We start from the raw sequence: 23493 nt of genomic DNA on the forward strand, positions 1-23493 counted from the left end.
TGCCAATATCTACCTAACATTACCATTTACATTTTTCAATCTTGGCTAATTCAATTATATAAATGACTTTCTCATGGTCCCAACAAGACAATAAACAGAGTGTTCCAGAGATTATTTGATTTACGTATGTCTATACAACTGCCTCAATAAACTAATATCCCAAATGTTCCCATTTGGAGCCTCCAATTTCATAAATATCTCTACTTTGGGAGCTGCTATGAATCATGAACATTGATATACTCAATAACAACAGCAAATAGCATTTATATAATGTATCTACTATAAAACAAATCCCTAAGGTGCTTCACATATGGAAATAGGGAAAAAGATAGTGAGCTATGGAGGCACAGATTAAGAGGAATCATAGCAGCATACAGCACAGAAGGAAGCCATTTGTCCCCTCGTGCCTGTGCCGGCTCTTTGAAAGGGCTATCCAGTTAGGCCCACTCACCTTCTCTTTCTCCTTAGCCCTGCAGAATGACAAAAAAATCCTGATTGAAAATATGGGTTTTGAGAAGGCTTTTAAAAGAGGAAGAGAAACGAAGAGGCAATGGGCTTTATGGAGAGCATTCCAGAGAGTAGGGCCAAGGCAGCATAAGGCTGTGCCATCAATTATGGGGCGAAGGAAGGGGGGGAACACATCAAAGTTCAAAATCAGGGGACCAAAGGTTCAGGGAATATAAAGCTGAAGGAGGTTGCGGATGTAGGGCGGGTTAAGACTGTGGAGAAATTTAAAGATGAGGGCCGCCATTTCCCCTACCTCTGCGGGTCTATGGTGGGCGACGTCGGTGGTGGGTCCCAGCCTTGCTACTGGTTCCAGCCCGCTGTCCAAACTGATTTTCCTCTGATTGGTCTTCTTAAGCCCACCTAGTGCGTTTGTTGGCCAATTGAAGGAAGCAAGTCTGATGATGTCATTTGAAGACGCCTCATCAGCCAGTTTCCTTAAAGGGATCATGCGCAAATTTATTTTGACAGTTGTGTTGTCAGTGCTTATCAGTGTTTGCAGATGCTGCAAGCACTGACAAGTACTGCACAGAGGTGCACGGCTGCACCCAGGCTCTCCCAGCTTTCTGTGCTACTCATTACATCTCCATCACTCTGCCTTTCCTACCCTACTCCTGCACATCCTTACTCACACCAACCCTTACCTTGCATCTCGACTCATCCCTCTGTCCCTATCTACATTATCACTTCCCCATCTCACTAGCCACCCCTCACACTCACCCTCATCCTAGTCCAACCATACAAACTAACAACACACAAAGGTAGGCATTTGGGTGTATAATGCAATATTCATGTAAAGTTTCTGTTAATGTGCTGTCAAACATTGAAATCTTCATTTTGAACACTTTGTGTTCTTAGACAGATCTGTGTGCACCTTTGGAAGTGGCTTAGTGAGTTGCAGTGAATGGTGAGACATATATTGATGAGTATGAAAGGAATGGCTTGGGCATTGTAGGGATGCTTTATGTTGTTGGTGTGGGGTGGTGCTAACCTGGCGCATCATGTAGCAGCCAGGGTGTACAGCGTCAAGTGAAGTAGATCTGGCCATAGTGAAGCCATCCCTGGTATCCCGGGACGCCTTCTGTTCTGTGCAGCATCAGTTTATTACGGAGAAGGTTGGTGTTGTTGTTGGTGATGCTGGTGTGCCTGGTGCTGCTGTTATTGGAGCTGATCATGGTGGGATTCTGAAGATAAGGTGAGAAATTTTCAAGGGCACCAATGCTGATGTAATAGATGGCAGGTGAACTTGAGATGACAGAAGCAATCTGTCAATGATGAGAGAGGTTGTTCCAATGAGTTGACACGGGATACAGTGTTTACTCCAAACACTTGTAACCTGCATAAAGCTCAATCTGTCTTCCAAATGCAGTAAATTACAGCTTCTGCAGATGGGAGCTTTTATAGCACATTTGCAGCTGTCAAGTAATCAGACGATTCCATGGCCATACAACTCCCGCCCTGCTTACCTGACATGATCGCCGAGCACCCTGTGGGCGACCTGGTAAAATGTAAAGGTGAGCTCAAAATACTTCTTAATGGGCTGTTAACAAGGTCATAGTGACCGGAATCGCCTTCCCCGGCGCTGCGTGTCGGGTCTGTTCAGAGCTGAGAGGACCAACATCTGGGAAAGGCATGTGGTGGCAGGTTAACAGTGGGGTCCCCACCCGCTATCACAAAGGAAATTCCCACCCGACCCGCCATCGAACATGCCTGCTGACTCCCTGGAAAATTCCCCCCGAGGTCGAGGAGATTAAATTTAATATACTGGACAAACAATGTAGGACAGTGGTGGTGAGCAGTAGACTTGATGTCGGACAGGGTACCTGCGGCGGTGCTTTGGGCAAGTTGAGGGTTGTAGAAACAAGTTGAGGCCAGAAACAAGGATAGTTGAATAGTCAAGTGGATAAGGATTTTGGTGGCAGAGGTAAGTGTAAGGGGAAGCAATGCTACACAGATGGAAATAGCCATTCCTGGCGATGGATAAAATGTAGGGTTTGAAGCTCAGCTCGGTGTGTCAATAGGATGTTGGGTTTGAAGCTTAGCTCAGCACGGTACAGGATGCCAAGATTTTTCAAGTTCTGGTTCAGTGTGAGTGAGTGGCCATGGAGGTGGGGGTGGTTGGGGGCGGGGGGGGAGCGGAGATGGGAGTGGAATCGTTGGCTCGGAAGCAGAGTTCATGATGGGAGCTGAAAACAATGGCTTCAGTTTGCTGGATATTAAATTGGAGGAAGTCGTAGCTCATCCATGACTTGAAAGCACAGAGGTGGCTGTGGGGTCAAGAGAGGTGGTGACACAGAGCTGAATGACATCAGCATACATATGAAGGCTGAGCCTGTGCCCGTAGACCTTGTTGCCAAGGGGCAGCATGCAGAATAGAACTTCGGGGGGGGTTCAAGTTGACGGAGTGGGAGAAGGAAGAGAAACCATTGCTGGAGATGTGTTGACTGCATTTTAGTCTCTTCAATCACCTCTTCATAAAGCACAGTTTCTCTCGGGTATCAATACAAGCTTACAATTGTAGGCAGTGGTGCAGAATTGAAATTTACAAAGAGGTGGAAAAATATTAATCTAAAACTGTTAATGTTAAAGGGTGACCCAGATAACCTGATTTCTGATGATTTTGATCTGTTCACGTCACATTTTCATTCACCGGGGTCTCTGCTTCTAGCTTTTCTCTTCATATGGCCACAGCATTTTCCTTTCATAGAGATGTATCTGATAGACCAGTATGAATCTCTCTTCATAGCGCAGCAGTCATACTGTATTTTTGAACTCTGAGTCACGTTAGTTATTGTAACATTTACGCTTAAATAGTTGACATTCATCATATTTATTGTAGGACAGTCCACAGTTAGAAAAAGTTGCACTTTAGACAACATGGGCCCGAAAATCCACAAGCCTTTACTCCAGGCACAAATGTGCGATGTACCCAGCGGACTGACCCTACCAGAGTATCTGAAGTCAGGGTGATCTTCCCTAATTAGCATAAAACTGGCATCTGCCTGTACCACCATGGGCACATCACATGATACCCACCAGAGCAGGAAAAGGAGTGAATAATGCAGTCCTAGGAAGCTGCACATTTTACCCCTAGAACCCCAGCCTCAGGGCTACATTGTGAAGTGCCTATCAATCTCTTTGTGGTGATTTTGGCCCATAGTTGCTGCATTTTTTGGGGAGTCCAGGCTCAGACCAAGGCTTGGACCCCTGTGGTGGGCCATAGTTATGTCGCAGAGTGGGCCGCTATGCTTCCCTCCTCCCAGTTTGACCCGGGCCAGGGTCTAGAAATTTCCCAGCCTGAAAATTCCCTTCCTTGGCCACATCCCTCCAAATTCAGAGGCTATGTTTGATATAGATGGAGGTTCCACCCCAAACGGGCACCTCCATGTACTCAAAGCCGATACAGCAACCTACTATCCAGTTTCAGGCCTATTTCCTGCCATGATCCAGGTAGACTTACATCAGGATTCAATTTGAAAAGGCCCAAAGAAATTCAGTACCCCATTTCTCTATAGCTCAAATGTACTGCATCAAACTCCATACAATATTCAACCTGCTTCCTCAAATGGTATATTTTATCCAGCTTCTCACTTGCTGAAAAAAAACTGATCTGGTCTCGCCTATTTTCTGTAGACTTTTATGAAAGTTCCATTATTCCCACCACAGTACCACAGCAGTGAGATGATTCCTTTGTTCAAGCCCACTGGCTTAAAACAGAGCCATCTGGCTCTGTGGAAGTGCATCCATGGAGTCACTTTAGTATTTGGAAGTGTGCAACCTGCTCACCCACCAATCGAGCCAAAATAAGACACATGGAGCTATACAATCAGAAAGGGAAAAGCCTTCAGTTCCTCTTGTAGCTATCAGGTGTCCGAAGGTGTCATCGAGCTAAGCTGTTTGTTTTTAATTTAATAAAATTCCTAGGGTGCGAAATTGTGTCCAAAATGTGCGGCATGTTGGCGAATCAATTGCTTTGCTCCATTTGGTTCCGGCTTCATATGAATGAAGCAGGTAAGTTGCTGGTGCCAATCGGGTGGCCCAGTTGGGGCCTGGCAAATTCCGGCACGCTGTGATGTCGAGCTGGCACACATGTAGGTTTTTGGTGAGGGGGTGAGGGGGGGGGGGCGAGGGCGGTGGAAAGGGGTGAGCCCGTGCCGCCAGCAACTCGCAGTATTTTTGTGTAGCCAGGCAAAGCACACTCCAGCTGGCTCCAGAGAAATATAACTTTGTAAAGGTTTTGTGGCCCCTTCTTTAGTGGCCTCCAGCGATCCCTTTACGATTCATTGGTTAGGTCACTCAAGACCTGGTACAACCAGGTGAAGTTTTCACAGTGTAAGCTCCGCCCATTTGTACCCTGGATATTGCATCAGAGTCCTACAGCTGGCGTTATGACCTGATTTGCATATGCAAGGCACTTAACGGCTGTTTCAGGCCAGTGCTCTAGACACTTAAAATATGTCCGCTTCCAATATAGTGACTAGCACATTTCCGGTGATCAGGCATAGTAGATTGCCACCCAAAATTAGTACCCCTATTTTTCATTTTATGCCCATAAAAACAGGTGAAACAAAGCCGAATCTCTCCCCCCCACCCCCACCCTCTCTGCAAACTGCCCGCAATTTTTTTGGAAGAATTACTTGATCTTTGAAAACATTAAATTCAACTCTAAAGGCAACCTCATTGGTATTTTCCTGCTGTGTGCCAGCATATTACAATTTTGTGGAGTGTAGCGAAACATTCAATAACCTGACCTGGCAATCCTGTCATTATAATGTGAGCGTTTCTGGTTCTTTGTGTCAATGCAGCTAAATAATTAACAAATTTAAAACAGAAATTTTGCTTGAATGGTGATCACCACTCTTTTGAATGCTTCTCTAAGCCTGCTGTTTAAAAAAGGTGTCACGGTATTTTCATAAAATCTACCAAAGAATCCAAAAGAAATGAATTGAAGAGTTAGGCCCCAATGTTTAATGGGGAGCGGTTGCAGAGTGAGCTCCGAAACGGGCAGCGAACCCGGGGAGTTCGGGGATGTGGAGGCCCACACGATCATTTCCATAACGTTTCTTCGAATCCTGCCCGAACCCATCCAGAATTCGGCAGCAAGGCAATGGTCACAGCAGTCACTTAAGTGGTGAGGGGTCCTCTGGACTTGATCGGGGGGCGCGGGGGGGGGGCTCGGGGCAAGGCATGTTAGAGTCTGGAAAGGCAGCGGGGTCAGAGGGGGCAAGTTGCTGCCATTATTTTAACTGTGCCCCCCACCCCCCGCCCGTTTTCCACCAGGCAGAGGGAGTTAAAATCGGGGCCTTGTTATTTGGCAAGTGTCATCATTGATACAACATGAACAATCATCCAAAGATTATACTGTTCAAGTGTGATCTAATTAAACAGAATATTATTGAAAATGTGTTTCTAAAATTGGAATATTTTAACATGGTACGGTGCATTTGTTTTCATTTTCAGTTCACAATGTACAAACAGTACAAATTAAATTGATGCAATTTCATGGGGCTCAATTTTGGCCAGGAGTTTTTTTTGGAGTAGGCTGCTTTTTCTGGCCTAATTTAAAAATCCCCAGTTTCCCCAATCAATTTGCACCAGCGTAACTCACTTAGTTACGTTTTTTTTAAGATTAGTTTTTTTCTCAAAAGGGGGCGTTACCAGCCACCTACGCCAGTTCTGGCCATTTAGGCAACTTTGGCCAGCTAATAGTTACTCCATTTCTACTTAGGCCAGCATATGTGGCCACTTGTGAAAACCCTTGCAGAGAGTTAAAGGAAGTCGGCGCAGGGAGGTACATCGGAGGCCATTCGGCCTGGGATAGGGTCGGGAAGTGGAGAGGACCTGGACCTGAACCAACCAAGCCTTAAGGAACAGACTTGCAAAACCATCCTTCCTTCACACAATTAAAATAAGAAGAAATAAAAAATTAAAGTCCGACCTTCATCTTCAAACTGCAATTCACCTTTCTGCACTCAGCCCGGGAAGGCAATGGGCCGGTGCAGGAGACCACTCGGCCTGGGCTAGGGGTGGGAGAACATACCGAGAGGCCACTCGGGCCTGGGCTAGGGGCGGGAGCGATCGAACTGGCCGGCATCGGGGCAGTATCTAATCCTTCAAAATGTTATCATTAAAATCCACATTATTTACTGCTTGGAATCTTCATCCTAAATTCCAGAAAACAGTGTGCTGCTTTTCCAGCTGATTTCGTTTTGTTGTAAAACTTTCTGTTTAGTGCTGGGAAAGGGAACAAAACTTCTACATTTTGGGCATCCAGTGTCAGAAAAAAGCACTGCCCAATGAGGATTAGCAAAGTTAAATGAAATAGAAAAAGCTCCCTTTATTCAGAACTGTGAACACTTTTTCACTTCCTACAATGATCTTAGTGTGGTTGCTGATTTGTGCTGAACTGTAGACGGGTTTGTGCAGTGAGCTCATGTTCAGGTAACCGGGTTCATTTTCTATAATAGCTGACAAAGAGAGAGGACACTGTCAACCCATCGGCCTGGGCTGGATTGAAATTAAGTTCATGAAATGAAAGGACAGTGCCTTAATTCACTGCACTATCCAGTCCCCACCCTTAAAGTTCCTTAATCTCATAAAGGTCATGCTGCAAGCTGTACTTTCATTGCGAGCAGTGAGCTTTTGGTATACAAAGCCTCTTTTATATGGCATGAGAATTTTCTTTTCTTGGGCCTGACTTGTAATTACTCCGAGATTGCATTTGAATTTCAAATCTCCCAAGATCCCTGTCATATTACTTTTAGAATAAAAGGTTTCTTCGTTTCAGAAAATAAAACTTATAGAGGTTCCTTATTAACAACGTTGTATAATGTATTTTACCTTGATGTCATTTGGCAGCGGAAGAATTGCTGGGTAAAGACAAAACTCATTTCCTCCGACTTTTCCTTATTAAAAGTCTTTATCTGTCTGTTCAGTGCTGTGCCTCAGTAACCTTCCTCATGGGAGGAGCTGGCTATTGTTTTCAGAACAGTGCCCGATCTGTAATGGCCGATTGCCAACTCGCAGCGCTACTGCGCATGCGCGGACATCACTATTCTCCACTGCGCATGTGCAGATGTCTCGGCACATTTTCCAGCACAGAACGCAGGCTCCACCCCCCGAGGTGACTGGCCATGCTGCGCGGCTGCAGTGAGGAGGCCAGGCAGCGGCCAAAGTTGGAACATTTTTTTCCGGAGCATCTCCGGACATACTTAAATGGTGCAACTCGGTTAAAGTACGCTGAAAAATGGGCTCGGCCAAAATTGAGCCCTAGATGAGGTAAAACATTAAATATTTTGGTCCCAAAATTCCTTAAGTCACGATTACTGTGGTTATGCAAACATCATGATGGAAGGTGTCCTCCAGCACCAAGTCCACTAGAGTTTATGGGGTCAGCTCTAGGGCACCTCATTTACAAGTGGGCACAAGCACCACTTCAGGCATATCCCCAGTGTCTACTTGCCCAATATTGCTGGAAACATCACCCCCTGCCCTTGCTGGAGGGGGGTGGGGGGGTTGTCTGACTTTGGTCCCCTCAGCCACCTGAGTAAAGGGGCCAATCTGTAAAAGATTGTTTGCCTGTTATCTCTGGGCACAACCGGGGCAGGCAGAAGTAACACCCGCCTTCTTTGCAGTACAGTTTTCCAGGAATTGTATGTGAGGCAGGAACCCATACAGAATAGTGGCAGAGTTTACACCAGAATTTTCAGCACTAACACTGTTATTTTAAACGATCTCTCCTGGATAACATTTTCTTGATTACAATTATGTATATGACGTACAATAGTCAAGCAAGGTATTTTAAAAGTCAGGCTATGTGTGTGGGTATGTTTTAAATCCATGCATTAAATGTCATCTTATTGTACTAATGAGCAAAATTTAGTACTTTAAAAAAAAATCACTTGGCACAAGGAGACGAACCAATAAAAGAGTCTTGTGAAGGAGGCTTTTTAATAAATCTTCAACATAGACTTCATTCCATAATCTAACCCAAATAGCTTGCTAAAAATAAACACTGTTGGTTTAAGAAGAATATCACTGATTGGTCTAAAATAAAACAGGTGTCATTACCATCCAATATATCACCCAGCCACTAAACAAGATAGACAAGGGCTTACAGTGGCAATATTATTTTTCATATCATGATATTTCAGCTTGAAGATAGATTCTAACTGAACAATACTACTTTCTTTATCAGCATTCCATGTATGCGGGATGTAGTATTATTGATGTGTTCTCCTCACCAAGGTAGATATCAAAATATCCTAGCCTGCTCATATTTAAATCATTGCTCGTTTAGTTCAAATTTTATTTTAAAATCCTGCCCATCACAATTTTTAAAAAAATTTCAGAACCATCAGAGTTCTCTTTTTCCAACCTATTCATGTGAAAATCATTTTAACTTCCTATTTAAAAAATCATTTTCAATATGCTCTATTCTAAAGTATGCTTGAAATTAGCCTCAGGGCAAGGTACTCATGCGATGCTAAAATAAAATAGACAAGCTGAGCAGCTGAATGGTAGATCGTAACGTCAAGCCTACAAATACAGCGCCAAGTAGATCTGATTGGAGCTTTGGAATTTCATCCAATTTATTAGTGTAAGTTTTTATTGAGGTCAGCAGAATTGACTTGGGTTATTCCACATTACATGTTACAGTCAATGGTACTTGCAGAGCTTTGAGGATCTTACACAACTCTAAATTTCAGTAACAATTCTGGGGGTGGTCGGGCACAGGGTTTTCCCTTGGTGATGGTGGGGCACCTAGATGGGCAAAGTATGTGGATCAGGAGCCTCATTGAGCGCTGGCTTGGTAAGGTTTGGGCAGTAAATAGCCATTGGTGATGCTGCTGAAGGCATTGATGAGGAGGATCCACACTCAGTCGATGAAGCTGGCTTCTCTTTGCATCGGTGAAAAACTCAAATTTAGACCAATCAGTGATAACTCAAACTCAAACTCAGATGGTTCTTAATGGCTAAAAACAAGCTATTCTGACTGTAAAGGAGTCCTCGTACTTACAAAAATGTTCCAAATCAACTCACATTGTAGAAATAATGCATGAATCAATAACTGGAGAAGAAGTGGAGTTACTTTTTGGCACTTATAAACAATTACCATTTCAAATTTTGCTGAAGAAAAATCTAAAGATATTTGGATTTATAATTGAATTATAATTACTTACTGTTCTTTTTATACAGGAGAACTTCAAAGCAGTTTGATTCATAGTTGTCAAACGTCTGTCTGACCTTCTCAATGGTCTTCCTATCCGTTAGGTCACCGTACATGAAACTAGACAACAAGAAAAGGAAAAGAATATAATTTTAGAATGTCACCTACCACAAGGGAAAGCAAAATTCAATTGGGAATGGCTGAATCACCAAATAAATAAATATTTCGCTGATTCATTCAATAAAGGTCATTTGTAATGCAATACAAGAATACCTTGTCCACGTTACGTAAAATAAAGTTGTGAGAGAAAATTGTAGCATTGTTATAATGCCATAGTTGGCAACTGTCTGCCTTTGTGTTGATAGTCAGCATTTAGATCCGTTTTCTGCACTTGTTAGCACTCAACAGGCATTCAAATTTCCCACTCTCTACCAGGGTTGCCCCATGAGCCACTGTGGTTCAGTATGCTACTCATGTGCTACAAGCAACACGTTTCTCATAGTTGGTGGAACAGGTCAGCAGGCAGAGGGGGAGAGAGCCAAGCAAGAAGTCAGAGAGAGATCAGAATTATTTCAGCACGCTGTGGCCACACATCTGTGTACGGTATTGAGGGGCCTGGTGCTCAAGGCAGCTCAACCACTGTCGAAAACATAAAAGGGGCACTGGTTGCAAAGAGGAGGAGGGAAATCCTGGAAATGTGGCTGAAAAGTGCTAGGACAGAATGGAAAGGCATCATTCAATGACGCATGAGTAATTTGGTCAGAGCTTATGGTAACATCAGAAGAGCAGGGGAATGTATTCACAAGGTGACCCTTTTGATATTGTTAAAAATGTCTTTTCTCAAAAAATAAATTGTGAGCTTAAGAGCTCAAAGGCAAGCACTGCAGGATACATAGATGCCAACCATCTGTGTTTTACGCAGTCAGCCTTTCAGACCCAGTGTTTGCTCGTCTGTGTTTTCCAATGAAGAGCAGTGGAGATTCAACCATCCCAAGCTCCACAGAGGTCACCCCATGAGCCACCACAGCTGATTCGTAATGCATATACATTGCCGCTTCCTGTCACTCCTGCGTTTGGCAGGACACATTGAAGCGAAGATGGGATTTGGCTCCTTCTGCAGCATGGCAGGGGCTACAGAATGTTTGTTAAATTTCATTTATCTTTTAGTCTCTCAGGGAATGTTGCAAATTATATAAAAATGCATATTTGAGTGGTGGGGCTGGGAGTGTGATGCATATGTTTTGTTGGCCTTGGCACTTGACTCAGCTGTGAGGAGTGATGGGTGATGCCAAGTAACAACATCAACATTTAAACGCTTATTTCATTTTTATCTCTAATTTAATATTTTTTATGTCTATTTTTCATAAAATGTTATTTTGTTATTAATAATTATTCACTATAGGATGAACAGGTATTCCATGTGGGAGGGGGAGGACAATGTAGACACATTGCAGGTTGGAAAATGCATCCATTAACAAAACTTTCTGGAACCAGAGCTCTAGGAATCTTAGTCCCAGTTTTCTGAATCAGCAAAATTGGGGCAGTGCTCATCTGTGGTGCAAGCACACAAATGTCAGAATTGCTAGCATTACTAAATGTTGCATGTCAATTCCTTCATCCCCACCTCCCATTTATCAGACCAGACCCTTCACACATGGAAAAAGAACACATCTGGAAGCTGCTTGGTTGCTTGTCTATGAGGAAAGATTGGATAGGCTGGGTTTGTTTTCTTTGGAACAGAGGAGGCTGAGGGGAGACCTTATTAGAAACATAGAAACATAGAAAATAGGAGCAGTAGTAGGCCATTTGGCCCTTTGAGTCTGCACCGCCATTCAAGATGATCATGGCTGATCCTCTATCTCAACAGCATATTCCCACTTTTCCCCATATCCCTTGATACCTTTTGTTTCTAGAAATCTATCTATCTCCCTTTTAAATATATTCAGTGACTTGGCCTCCACAGCCTTCTGTGGGAGAGAATTCCACTGGTTCACCACCATCTGAGTGAAAAAATTTCTCCTCATCTCGGTCCTAAATTTCCTACCTCGTATCCTGAGACTGTAACCCCTTGTTCTAGACTTCCCAGCAGGGGAAACATCCTCCCCACATTCAATCTATCCAACCCAGTCAGAATTTTATACGTTTCAATGCGATCGCCTCTCATTTTTCTAAACTCGAGTGAATACTGGTCTAGTCGACCCAATCTCTCCTCATATGACAGTCCAGCCAGCCCAGGAATCAGTCTGGTGAATTTTCACTGCACTCCCTCTATGGCAAGTATATCCTTTCTTCGGGAAGGAAACCAAAACTGCACACAATACTCCAGGTGCAATCTCACCAAGGCTCTGTATAACTGTAGTAAGACATCCTTGCTCCTGTACTCAAATCCTCTTGCAATGAAGGCCAACATAGCATTTGCCTTCCTAACTGCTTGCTGCACCTGCATGTTTGCTTTCAATGACTGGTGTACAAGGACACCCAGGTCCCTCTGTACATCGACACTTCCCAAGTCATCACCATTTAAATAATACTTTGTACTTATGTTTTTCCTACCATAGTGGATAACTTCACATTTATCCACATTATACTGCATCTGCCATGTGTTTGCCCACTCAATCAAAGTGTCCTTGCATCCTCCTCACAACTCACAATCCCACCTAGTTTTGTGTTGTCAGAAAACTTAGAAATATTACATTTGGTTCCCTCATCTAAATCATTTATATATATTATGAATAGCTGGGGCCCAACTGTGGTACCCCACTACTCACTGCCCGCCACCCCAAAAAAGACCCGTTTATTCCTACTCTCTGTTTCCTGTCAGTTAACCAATTTTCAATCTATGCCAATATATTACCCCCAATCCTATGTGCTTTAAATTTTCACACTAACCTCTTATGTGGGACTTTATCAAAGGCCTTCTGAAAATCCAAATACACTACATCCACTGGTTCTCACTTTTCTATTCTATCAGTTACATCCTCAAAAAACTCCAATAGGTTTGTCAAACATGATTTTCCTTTCATAAATCCATGTTGACTTTGTTTAATCCCGTTGATATTATATAAGTGTGCCGTTATCACATCCTTTATAATAGACTCCAGCATTTTCCCTACTACTGATGTCAGGCTAACCGATCTGTTGTTCCCCGTTTTCTCTCTCCCTCCTTTTTTAAATAGTGGGGTTAAATTTGCCACCCTCCAATCTGCAGGGTATATAAAATTATGAGGGGCCTAGATAGAGTGGATAGGAAGGATGTGTTTCCCTTAGCAGAGGGGTCAACAACCAGGACGCATAGATTTAAAGTAATTGGTATGAGGTTTGGAGGGGAGTTGAGGGGAAATTGATTCACGCAGAAGGTGGTGGGGGCCTGGAACACACTGCCTGAAAGGGTGGTAGAGGCAGAAACCCTCACCACTTTAAAAAAGTACTTGGATATGCACTTGAAGTGCCATAACCTACAAAACTATGGACTAAGAGCTGGAAAGTGAGTTTAGGCTGGATAGCTCTTTGTCAGCCGGTGAGGTGACGATGGGCCGAAATGGCCTCCTTCCTTGCTGCACATTTCTATGATTCTACGAAGTCAGAATATTGGACAAGCAGCTCTTAAATGGCTCCTACTGGTCTTTAAAGGGGTGTTGCCTGTAATTGTTCTGCAACAGATTTGGCATCACTAGGCGCATGATGAATGCCATGTTTTCGGTAACCACTTGGAGGTGCAGGAGCAAACAAGGACTCGAGCACTCATAGCAAAATTACAGGTGCAAACTGCACAGACAGAGGTCACTGACCAAATGAATGCAATCTCCGAAGTTTGCCATATCTGAGAGCAAATGGGAAAAATGTTCATAGACATCAGAAGAAATGTCAAGCTAAGTGTATATATATTTGTATGCATTCATAATGTTGTTTCATTCAAGGCAAAAATCCAATATAAATATTTTTCTGCTATATGCTCAGGTGCTGCAAAGAATGTGCAGAGCATTGAATCCTTTTTACTACAGTCCACATAGGTTCCATCTATAATGGCCTGGACTGATGGGAAATCTGCTAGCCAGTTAAAAGTTCTGTGCCCTCTCCAGTTCATGTCTCCTTTCCACTGGGCAAGTGATACAAGTGTTTGACCTGACATGCATAGAGCCAGTCACTGAATAATAACTTAATAACTTTTATTTATATAGCGACTTTAACAAAGTAAAATGTCCCAAGGCGGTTCAACAGCAATGTTTCAAGACAAAACAGATAAATTTGACACCGAGCCACAAAAGAAGACATTAAGGCAGATGACCAAAAGCTTGTTTAAAGAGATAGGTTTTAAGGAGCATCTTAAAGGAGGAAAGAGAGGGAGAGAGGCGGTGAGGTTGAGGGAGGAAGTTCCAGAGCTTCGGGCCCAAACAGCTGAAGGCACGGCCACCGATGGTTGAGCAGTTATAATGAGGAAGGTTCAAGAGGACAGAATTTGAGGAGTGCAGACATCTTGTGGGGATGTGAGGCTGAAAAAGGATTACAGAGACAGGGAGGGGCAAGGCCATGGAGTGATTTGTAAACAAGGGTGAGAATTTTGAAATCGAGGTGTTGTTTAACTGGGAGCCAATATAGGTCAGAAAGCACAGGGGTGATGGGTGATCGTGACTTGGTGCGGGTTAGGACTCGGGCTGCTGAGTTTTGGATGACCTCAAGTTTACGTAGTGTAGAATGTGGGAGGCCAGCCAGGAGTGAGTTGGAGTAGTCAAGTCTAGAGCTAACAAAGGCATGAATGAGGGTTTCAGCAGCAGAAGAGCTGAGGCAGGGGCGAAAGCAGGCAATGATACGGCGTTTGAAAAAGGACATTTTATACAGGAATGAATTGGCATATCTGGCAGATATCCCCTAGAAGGATCCTGTTTCATGGAAGCTTAATGCTGCAGTGACTTTCACAAATATGGGAAGAGTCCGAGACATTGTCTGTAAATCAGCCTGCAGCAGATGGCATAGGTTGATTACTGCCCCTGTAGTGAAGTGGAGGTGGTGAAAACCAGTCTCTTGTGACATATCCAGGTAGGAGTGACATGTTCTGTAAACACAGCTCGTCCAGTATTGGTGGTATAGCACAGTAGTATAGTGGTTCTGTTACTGTATTAGTAATCCAGAGGCCTGGACTGATAATCCAGAGACGTGAGTTCAAAAGCCGCCATGGCAGCTGAGGGAATTTGAAATTCAGTTACTTAAATAAGTTTGGAATTTAAAAAGTTAGTATCAGTAAAGCTGACCATGAAACTAATGGATTATCGGGAAAACCCAACTGATTCACTAATGTCCTTAAGGAAAGGAAATCAGCTGTTACCTGGTCTGGCTGATATCTGACTCCAAACCCACAGAAATGTGGTTGACTCTTAAATACTCTCTGAAATGGCATTCAGTTGTACCTTGACCACAAAAACTGCAGCGGTTCAAGAAGGTAACTCATCACCACCTTCTCAAGGACAATTAGGAATGGACAACAAATGCTGGCCTTGCCAGCATCGCTAACATCCCATGAATGAATTAGCCAATTTCATTGGCCAGAGGATTTTGTGTCCTCATGAAATTATATTACTCATCTAATTAATGCAGCACTATGGGAACAGTCAAAGGGATGCAACTTTGTTAGCTCCAACTTGTACAATAGCAGTAATTACCAAGATCCAGAAAAAGGTCTCTTAGCAAATTAAGGCTTCAACAAAAAGGCAATCATGTAGAGATAAATAAAAGTATGCAAGATGTTCAATACACAATTAGAGAAATGGTCACTGCCAAAAACTAGACTTTAATATTCAAGCAATCAACAGCAATCTTGATTTAGGAGACACTCCAAAGTAGTCTAGACCCATTACCCCGTCCTGCACTGAGCAATGTGCACACTGAGAGCAACGCCTTATGTCAACTTGTACAATTCATTATGGGTCTTAATTTAAATCATTAACATATGGAATTGTGGATTTTGTTTGCCAGTTGGACTGACTCTTTACTCTGCATAAAATCACAGACCAGAAAGTTAGGTATACCATGAATCAAGGTACACAAGGTCGAGGTCCTGACTTTCCCAACTGCACCAGCCACCAGTGAGACTTCATTTCGCCAGTGGAACTGTGCAAAGGTTTATATCTCATTTGAGCTTGTGTGTACTTTGGGGGCAAAATTGCCCCTTCTTTAGAATCCCATTAGCGCCTCCAGGGGGGCGCTAATGAGGTAGACGAGACTTTTCGCCCAGGGAATGGGGTGCTACCGCCTCCAGGGGAATTGTCCACAAGTTTGCGGACATGCTGCCGCAGTTAGCATCCTAGGCCGCCGCGCAACCGGTGATGATGTCATCTCCGTGCGCGGCGACCCCTCACTGACCCATTATCGCCCTGCGGGGGAAATTGCCCCACGAGTCGCGAAGCTGGCCGATATTCGCTCTTGGGGAGCTAGTTAAAAGGGAGGGCGCCATCACCTGGGCTGCCATCTTTTTTGGATTGGCAACTCTCGAGTCAGCTCCATGATGGCGGCCCTAGCGTGGCTCGGGCTGCCATGGTGCAGCCCGGCACTCCATTTTGGGTGCCGGGCAGCCCGGCACCATGCTGCCCTGGTGGCCTCATGGCGGCCATCAGAGGCCTTGCAGAGTGCGCAGGCCCCCAACATTAAGTGAAGGGGAGTGGAGTTGAAACGCACCAGCGCTACGCGGATGCTCCGCTTGTATCATTGCCCCAGTTGCTTCCCGGGAACCACCCCAAATGAAAGGGGAGCACGTGAGATTGCACTCCACTTTCTTTGAGCGGCGGTAAGCCGAACTCAGCAGCGGAGGCGGGACTTCTGCACCGGATGCAGAAAGTCCTGGCCCCAGCTGGTTACTGCCCCCAATCAAGGTGCAGGGCAATTTCCCCCCAAATCCTCCAATACCAATGAAAGAATGCTGAATATAGTTGCAGCTTAAGTTGAAACCAGAGCAGTTCCCACTGCACTTTCAATGTAACCACTTGATTTCAAATGTCAAAGACATATATTCATCCATTTAGTTGTCACTTTTTTTAACTTGTTGGTCAGCTTTTGCTACCTTCCTAGATTGTCAGAAGCCCTATACTTTTTGATATATTTAGGATATTTATGATATACATTATGGAGACAGGGATTATTTTATTTTCTCCAATTCAGTAGACCTGGAGTTCAGATCTCAGAAGTTAGGAACAATTCACTAAGCTTCATATCATATTCTATTTCCAGAGGCACTCTGATATATTTTGTTTTAATAAGGACTCAAAACTTTACGCTTTTCAGACTGGTTGGTAGGATGCCGGATTTTTTTTTAAACCACCTGTTTAAGATTTTAAATAGTACTCAAAAAGTAATGATGAAGAAGAAATGCGAATGCCACAGCATGAATTATTCCAGCTGTAATACAAAGAAGAGTCCATACACCGTACCTTAATCATTGTTATCCATCTGGCAGGAGAGCAGTCAACAACTTGGACCTTATGCCTGTTTGGTATAGGTGACTCGGAGTAGGTGGGGTGACAGATACAAAATGTAACACTATTCTATTTTTTCAGAAGGGCAAAAGAAAAATAACTCGAAAAAAGGTGGGGACAAAATAATGTGCTCAATTTTCCCCAAGCCCGTTTTCTGGCGTATTGCCAGAGTTACGGCCATTTTTCTAGCCTAGAAATGCGGCAGAAATAATTTGCCGAAGTTTCCCCGCTGTATAATTTGAATTTGGCGCTGCACAGCGTCTCCAGTCACCTCGGGGGGTGGAGCCTGCTGTCTGCGCCGAAAAACGATACCGCACCTTCTGCGCATGCACGGGAAAAAAGTTACATTTTTGACGTTGTTGCAATACAACGGACGCACATGCTCAGTCCAGCGCGGGTTTGGCAATCGGCCATTTTTAAAGAGCCAGTTGTGTGTGTGAGAAAGAGTGCTGTGTGAGAGTATTGGAAAAATCGCAGCTGCAGCAATACAAGATGCAACGTGGTGCAATGACCAAGAATTTCTAACAGGAAGAGGTGGAGGCACTAGTTACTGTGTTTGAGAACAGATGGCAGGACCTGGTCACCAGCAGAGGTCATATAAAAGTTCCACCCAAAGAAATGAAGAAACGCTGGAACCAAGTTGCAGGAGATTACTGTGCAATGGTGACCACCACGAGATCTGGAAGCCAGTGTAACAAGAAATGGCAGGACCTTGGTCAAGTAGTTAGTGTAATTAATATTTTCATTTATTCAATGCAATTGCAATTGTAAATGTGACCATCTGTATATCCCACCCAGCAGAAAGACACCGTCTTTAAAAAGTTAGGTTTTCATATCTTTGCAGAGAAGGTGGCACATAATAAAAGGGAAAGAACTCGAACAGAAGGCAGCCCGGCAAATCTGCACCCACTGACACCCTTGGAAGAGAGGTTAGCTGATTTGATGGGTCCTGCCTGGAGAAAAGCAACCACCACTCAACAAGCTGGGCGCACACTCGAGGGTGAGGTTAAGTCTTGCTAATTCATTGTGGTCGTTCAAATCAGCCTGCTGCCTGGCCTGCGATGTGTGAGCCTACTCATGCCACCCACCCTGCTCCCTCCTCTGCTGCTAACCATTTAAATGTTCTGTTACATTTTGCAGAACTTGAGGCCAACCCCGACGATGCAGAAGATTCAGACACAGACGAGCCTGAAGAGGAGAACATCTTCCAATCTAACACTCCAGACCAAAATGGGGGTAAGGTGGAGGGGATGGAGCTGGATGAAGCTCCCACTGTTGTACTTTGGAGGAGGTGCTGCTCATGGAGGTGACAGCCCCTTCCGTTACTAGAGGTTTGAGTGTTAGGACATTCCATGGTTTCACACCTTTCGAGGTAGCGGGTTCCAGTGGTGAGGTGCAACGAGGCACAACCATGGGGAGGATGGGAAGGAGAGCTCGATTGCGCTCTCCTGAGGTGCAGGATCTAATTGTCATTGAGTACAGAGAGCACTGACCCTTACCCAGTCACTCCTGGATGCCATCAGTTGGGTGAGTGATGAGGTAGCAGGACTGTCGGGAGAAGTAACAGCAATGACACGAGAAATGGGAACGATATCCAGGACCATCAGTGAGGGAATAGTGGCCATGAGGGAGGGAATGTTGCAGGTAGTTCAGACAGTTTTACTCAACATGAGGGAGGGAATGTTGCAGGTCGTTGAGACACTGTCAGGGCGCATGAGGTACGGCATGTTGGAGTTAGCTGCTGCAATGGTATCTTGGCTTTTATTGCAAAGGGGATGGAGTATAAAAGCAGGGAAGTCTTGCTACAGCTATATAAGGTATTGGTGAAGCCACACCTGGAATACCTCGTGCAGGTTTGGTTTCCATATTTACGAAAGGATATACTTGCTTTGGAGGCAGTTTAGAGAAGGCTTATTAGATTGATTCCGGGGATGAGGGGTTGACTTATGAGGAAAGTTTGAGTAGGTTGCACCTCTACTCATTGGAGTTCAGAAGAATGAGAGGTGATCTTATCAAAACGTATAAGATTATGAGGGGGCTTGACAAGGTGTTTCCACTGATGGCGGAGACTAGAACTAGAGGGCATGATATTAGACTAAGGGGACGCCCATTTAAAAGAGAGATGAGGAGAACTTTCTTCTCTCAGAGGGTTGTAAATCTGTGGAATTCGCTGCCTCAGAGAGCTGTGGAAGCTGGGACATTGAATAAATGTAAAACAGAAATAGACAGTTTCTTAAACGATAAGGGGATAAGGGGTTATGGGGAGCGGGCGGGAAGTGGAGCTGAGTCCATGATCAGATCAGCCATGATCTTATTGAATGGCGGAGCAGGCTCGAGGGGCTGTATGGCCGACTCCTGTTCCTATTTCTTATGTTCTTATGTATTAGTAATGTATGCAAAATTAAGCAAAGCTACAGAAATGACACCACTGTTATATTGTGCCTTTCTTTTTTTTTACAATAGCTGATGTCTTATTCTTGTAATTGCTTGCAAAGAATGGATAATAATGGATAGCAGTTTGAAATCATTGAAACAAATTTAATCTTCACCCTCACTTCTTCTTGTTCGATTCCTGTACAATGCATTGTTGGTAGGAAAACGCATGAACATCATATTAGCATTCACAAAGAAACAGCAGCATAACTTATAAGTAAAAAAATGTTTGAACAATTGTAATATAAAAAGATTCTAGCTAATAAAACATGTACCTTGAAATCTTGATGCTATAGTATTTAACATTAAAAAAGATTTAAATATTAGTCCTAAATATATCATTATACTTAATGCTAATGACTTGCTAGTAATTGAATTGGTTTCCATGTACTGCATTTTAATTTTTTTCCCCATTGTTCATCAGATCAATGAATCATTGCAAATAAGAAAATGAAATTGCATTTTTTGAATGTTGGCATTTTTCTATATTACTGAAGCTTTTTCATAATTACATAGAATATAGTATGAGAGGCATATTGTATGTATGCAGCAGCATTGAAATATTTTTCTCATATTGAAATAGAATAATAGAATTATGTGGTATAACAGTCACATTCTTGGATCTGATTATGATTTTCATTGTTTTTTTATTGCTGCTCCCTTAGGTTTAATACCCTCAAGTCATTAATTCTGATTTGTGCGGATATTGCTTTTACTGGGTGCCTTGGTCTGTGTAGATCATCTACTCCTCTGCTGCTTTATGATCCAATTGTTAGATTTACATAAATCCAGGAACGTTCTAATACACTTTTTTTCATTGATGAATATTACAAATATTGCTTGAGTTGTCTCAAGTCTCCTTACACTGAATGATGGTAATTGCAGGCTTCATGTTGCTAATGGTCTGCATAATACAATCAATTGGCATTTCCAGCTGCATGAACATAAGCTGTTTTCTTTATCATATTTTGTAAATATGTCACCTAATGCGCAGTTGAAAGGAAATGAGACGTGAAATCCCAATAAATCGTTCCACTCACTGGCAGATTTAGAATATGAAATTATACAAATTCAGAAAATGCTATCTAATTTAGTAACTGATTGTCATGTCCAATGTTTGGGCTCAATTTTCCCCAGTCATTTGTGCCGTTTTTTTGGCGGGTGTCATTTTTTCTGGGGTATTTATTTTTTTCCAAGTTTCCCCCTGCGATCTGCGCCGGCGTAACTGACTTTGTTATGATTCTTCGAGGCCAGTTTTTTTTTTACGTCATAGGGCGTTCCCTCATGTCTGGCAGTTTTTTCACTTTTTTGCAGTTTGGCCAACATTTTTCTCTCCTAGGTTGGCGTATCTGGCCACTCCAGAAAAACCTATTTAAGAAAACTAGCGCATATTGAAAAATCTGCGCTGAAAGACGCCATTGTTTTTAAATTGAAGATTTTACAGGGAGCCAAGAACAGTGTCAAAATCAATAATAAAGTTCAACTATTTTTTACCTGTCAACGTAGAAGTGTAAATTTGTTGGATTTCAGAAGTTTTCTCATTTTTTTACTCACTCGCACGTCACCACCGAACGTTTCGATAAGATCACCTCTCATTCTTCTGAACTCCAATGAGTAGAGGTCCAACCTACTCAACCTTTCCTCATAAGTCAACCCCCTCATCCCCGGAATCAACCTAGTGAGCCTTCTTTAAACTGCCTCTAAAGCAAGTACATAATTTCGTAAATATGGAAACCAAAACTGCACGCATTATTTCAGGTGTGGCCTCACCAAAACCTTATGTAGCTGTAGCAAGATTTCCCTGCTTTTATACTCCATCTCCTTTGCAATAAAGGCCAAGATATCATTGGCCTTCCTGATCACTTGCTGTACCTGCATTCTATCCTTTTGTGTTTAATGCACAAGTACCCCCAGGTCCCGCTGTACTGCAGCACTTTGCAATCTTTCTCCATTTAAATAATAACTTGCTCTTTGATTTTTTCTGCCAACATGCATGACCTCACACTTTCCAACATTATACTCCATCTGCCACATTTTTGCCCACTCACTTAGTCTGTCTATGTCCTTTTGCAGATTTTTTGTGTCCTCTTCACACATTGCTTTTCCTCCCATCTTTGTATCATCAGCAAACTTGGATACGTTACACTCAGTCTCTTCTTCCAAGTCGTTAATATAGATTGTAAATAGTTGGGGTTGCAGCATAGATCCCTGCGGCACCCCACTAGTTACTGATTGCCAACCAGAGAATGAACCATTTATCCCGACTCTTTGTTCTCTGTTAGTTAGCCAAATTCTCTATCCATGCTAATATATTACCCCCAACCCCGTGAACTTTTATCTTGTGCAGTAACCTTTTATGTGGCACCTTGTCAAATGCCTTCTGGAAGTCCAAATACACTACATCCACTGGTTCCCCTTTATCCATCCTGTTCATTACATCCTCAAAGAATTCCAGCAAATTTGTCAAACATGACTTCCCCTTCATAAATTCATTCTGATGCTGCCTGACCGAATTTTGCTTTTCTAAATGTCCTGCTGCTGCTTCTTTAATAATGGACTCCAACATTTTCCCAACCATAGATGTTAGGCTAACTGGTCTATAATTTCCTGCTTTTTGTCTGCCTCCTTTTTTAAATCTGGGTGTTACATTTGCAGTTTTCCAATCTGCTGGGACCTCCCCAGAATCCAGGGAATTTTGGTAAATTACAAGCAATGCATTCACTATCCCTGCCGTTACTTCTCTTAAGACCCTAGGATGTAAGCCATCAGGTCCAGGGGATTTATCTGCCTTTAGTCCCATTATCTTATTGAGTACCACCTCCTTTGTGATTGTGATTGTGTTAAGTTCCTCCCCCCCCCCACCCGATACCCCCTTGACTATCCACTGTTGGAATATTGTTAGTGTCCTCTACTGTAAAGACTGATACAAAATATTTGCTCAGAGTTTCTGCCATCTCCATGTATCCCATTGCTAATTCCCCGGTCTCGTCCTCTAAGGGACCAACATTTACTTATGCACTCTTTTCCTTTTTATATACCAATAGAAACTCTTGCTATCTGTTTTTATATTTTATGCTAGTTTACTTTCATAGTCTATCTTTCCTTTCCTAATCATTTTTTTAGTCGTTCGTTGCTGGCTTTTTTAAAGCTTCCCAGTCTTCTGTCCTCCCACTAGTTCTAGCCACTTTGTATGCCCTTGTTTTTAATTGGATACTGTCCTTTATTTCTTTCGTTAGCCACGGATGGCTATCTTTTCTCTTACACCCTTACCTCCTCACTGGAATATATTTTTCTTGAGAATAGTGTCAGCATTGATGGTAAATGGTAACCTTTTCTTGAAGTTTCAGGTTACAGAGCTATTTGTGGTTTGTAAAATTGGCTTTTGACAATTTTAAATAGGATGGACTATACATATAGGTTACCTTTACTTACAGCTATTGAGTACTCTCCATGCTAGTGAGGAAAGATCCACTTACGGACCTCTAACTGACCCAGACTGTAGTATTCTCATTCACAAATTTACATACGAGAAGTCCACGGCCTCACTCTGTCCTATCTAAGGGCCCAAATTTCCCCAACCCCTTTCTCTGGTGCACTCACCCAAGGTGTGCTGCTTTTGTCCGCCTCCAAGTGCGCCGAAAATCTTCCTCCGATTCTGGCCACGCGCCAGCCTCTCCTTGGTGGTGGCATAGCGTAGCCAGTGGATTGGGGGCGGAGCCATGTCCCGGCGCTGAAAACAGTGCCGGGACCTCTGCACATGCGTGCTCGAGTGTGCGCACATGTGCAGTAGCTCCTGTCAGCCCGAATCTGTGCAACACTCTGCAGGTTGTGTGGGAGGGGCCCGAAGCACGCTGTCCCTAGACCTGGCCAAATGGGCTTCCTCATTGGCCGCCCGCTGCATTCTCTCAGGCAGGACTTCTATTTTTT

General features: G+C 43.4%; 1 protein-coding gene across 1 annotated transcript in view; it reads right to left on the bottom strand.

The window, feature by feature from the left end:
* The window catches only part of kcnh5b (potassium voltage-gated channel, subfamily H (eag-related), member 5b), a 604928-nt gene that overhangs the window by 491483 nt on the left and 89952 nt on the right, over positions 1 to 23493 (bottom strand). Inside the window, 1 exon segment of the mRNA XM_070877933.1 lies at positions 9687 to 9793. Coding sequence (XP_070734034.1) covers positions 9687 to 9793 — 107 coding nt within the window.

Source organism: Pristiophorus japonicus, chromosome 4, assembly GCF_044704955.1.
Source record: "Pristiophorus japonicus isolate sPriJap1 chromosome 4, sPriJap1.hap1, whole genome shotgun sequence".
Classification (NCBI taxonomy): domain Eukaryota; kingdom Metazoa; phylum Chordata; class Chondrichthyes; family Pristiophoridae; genus Pristiophorus; species Pristiophorus japonicus.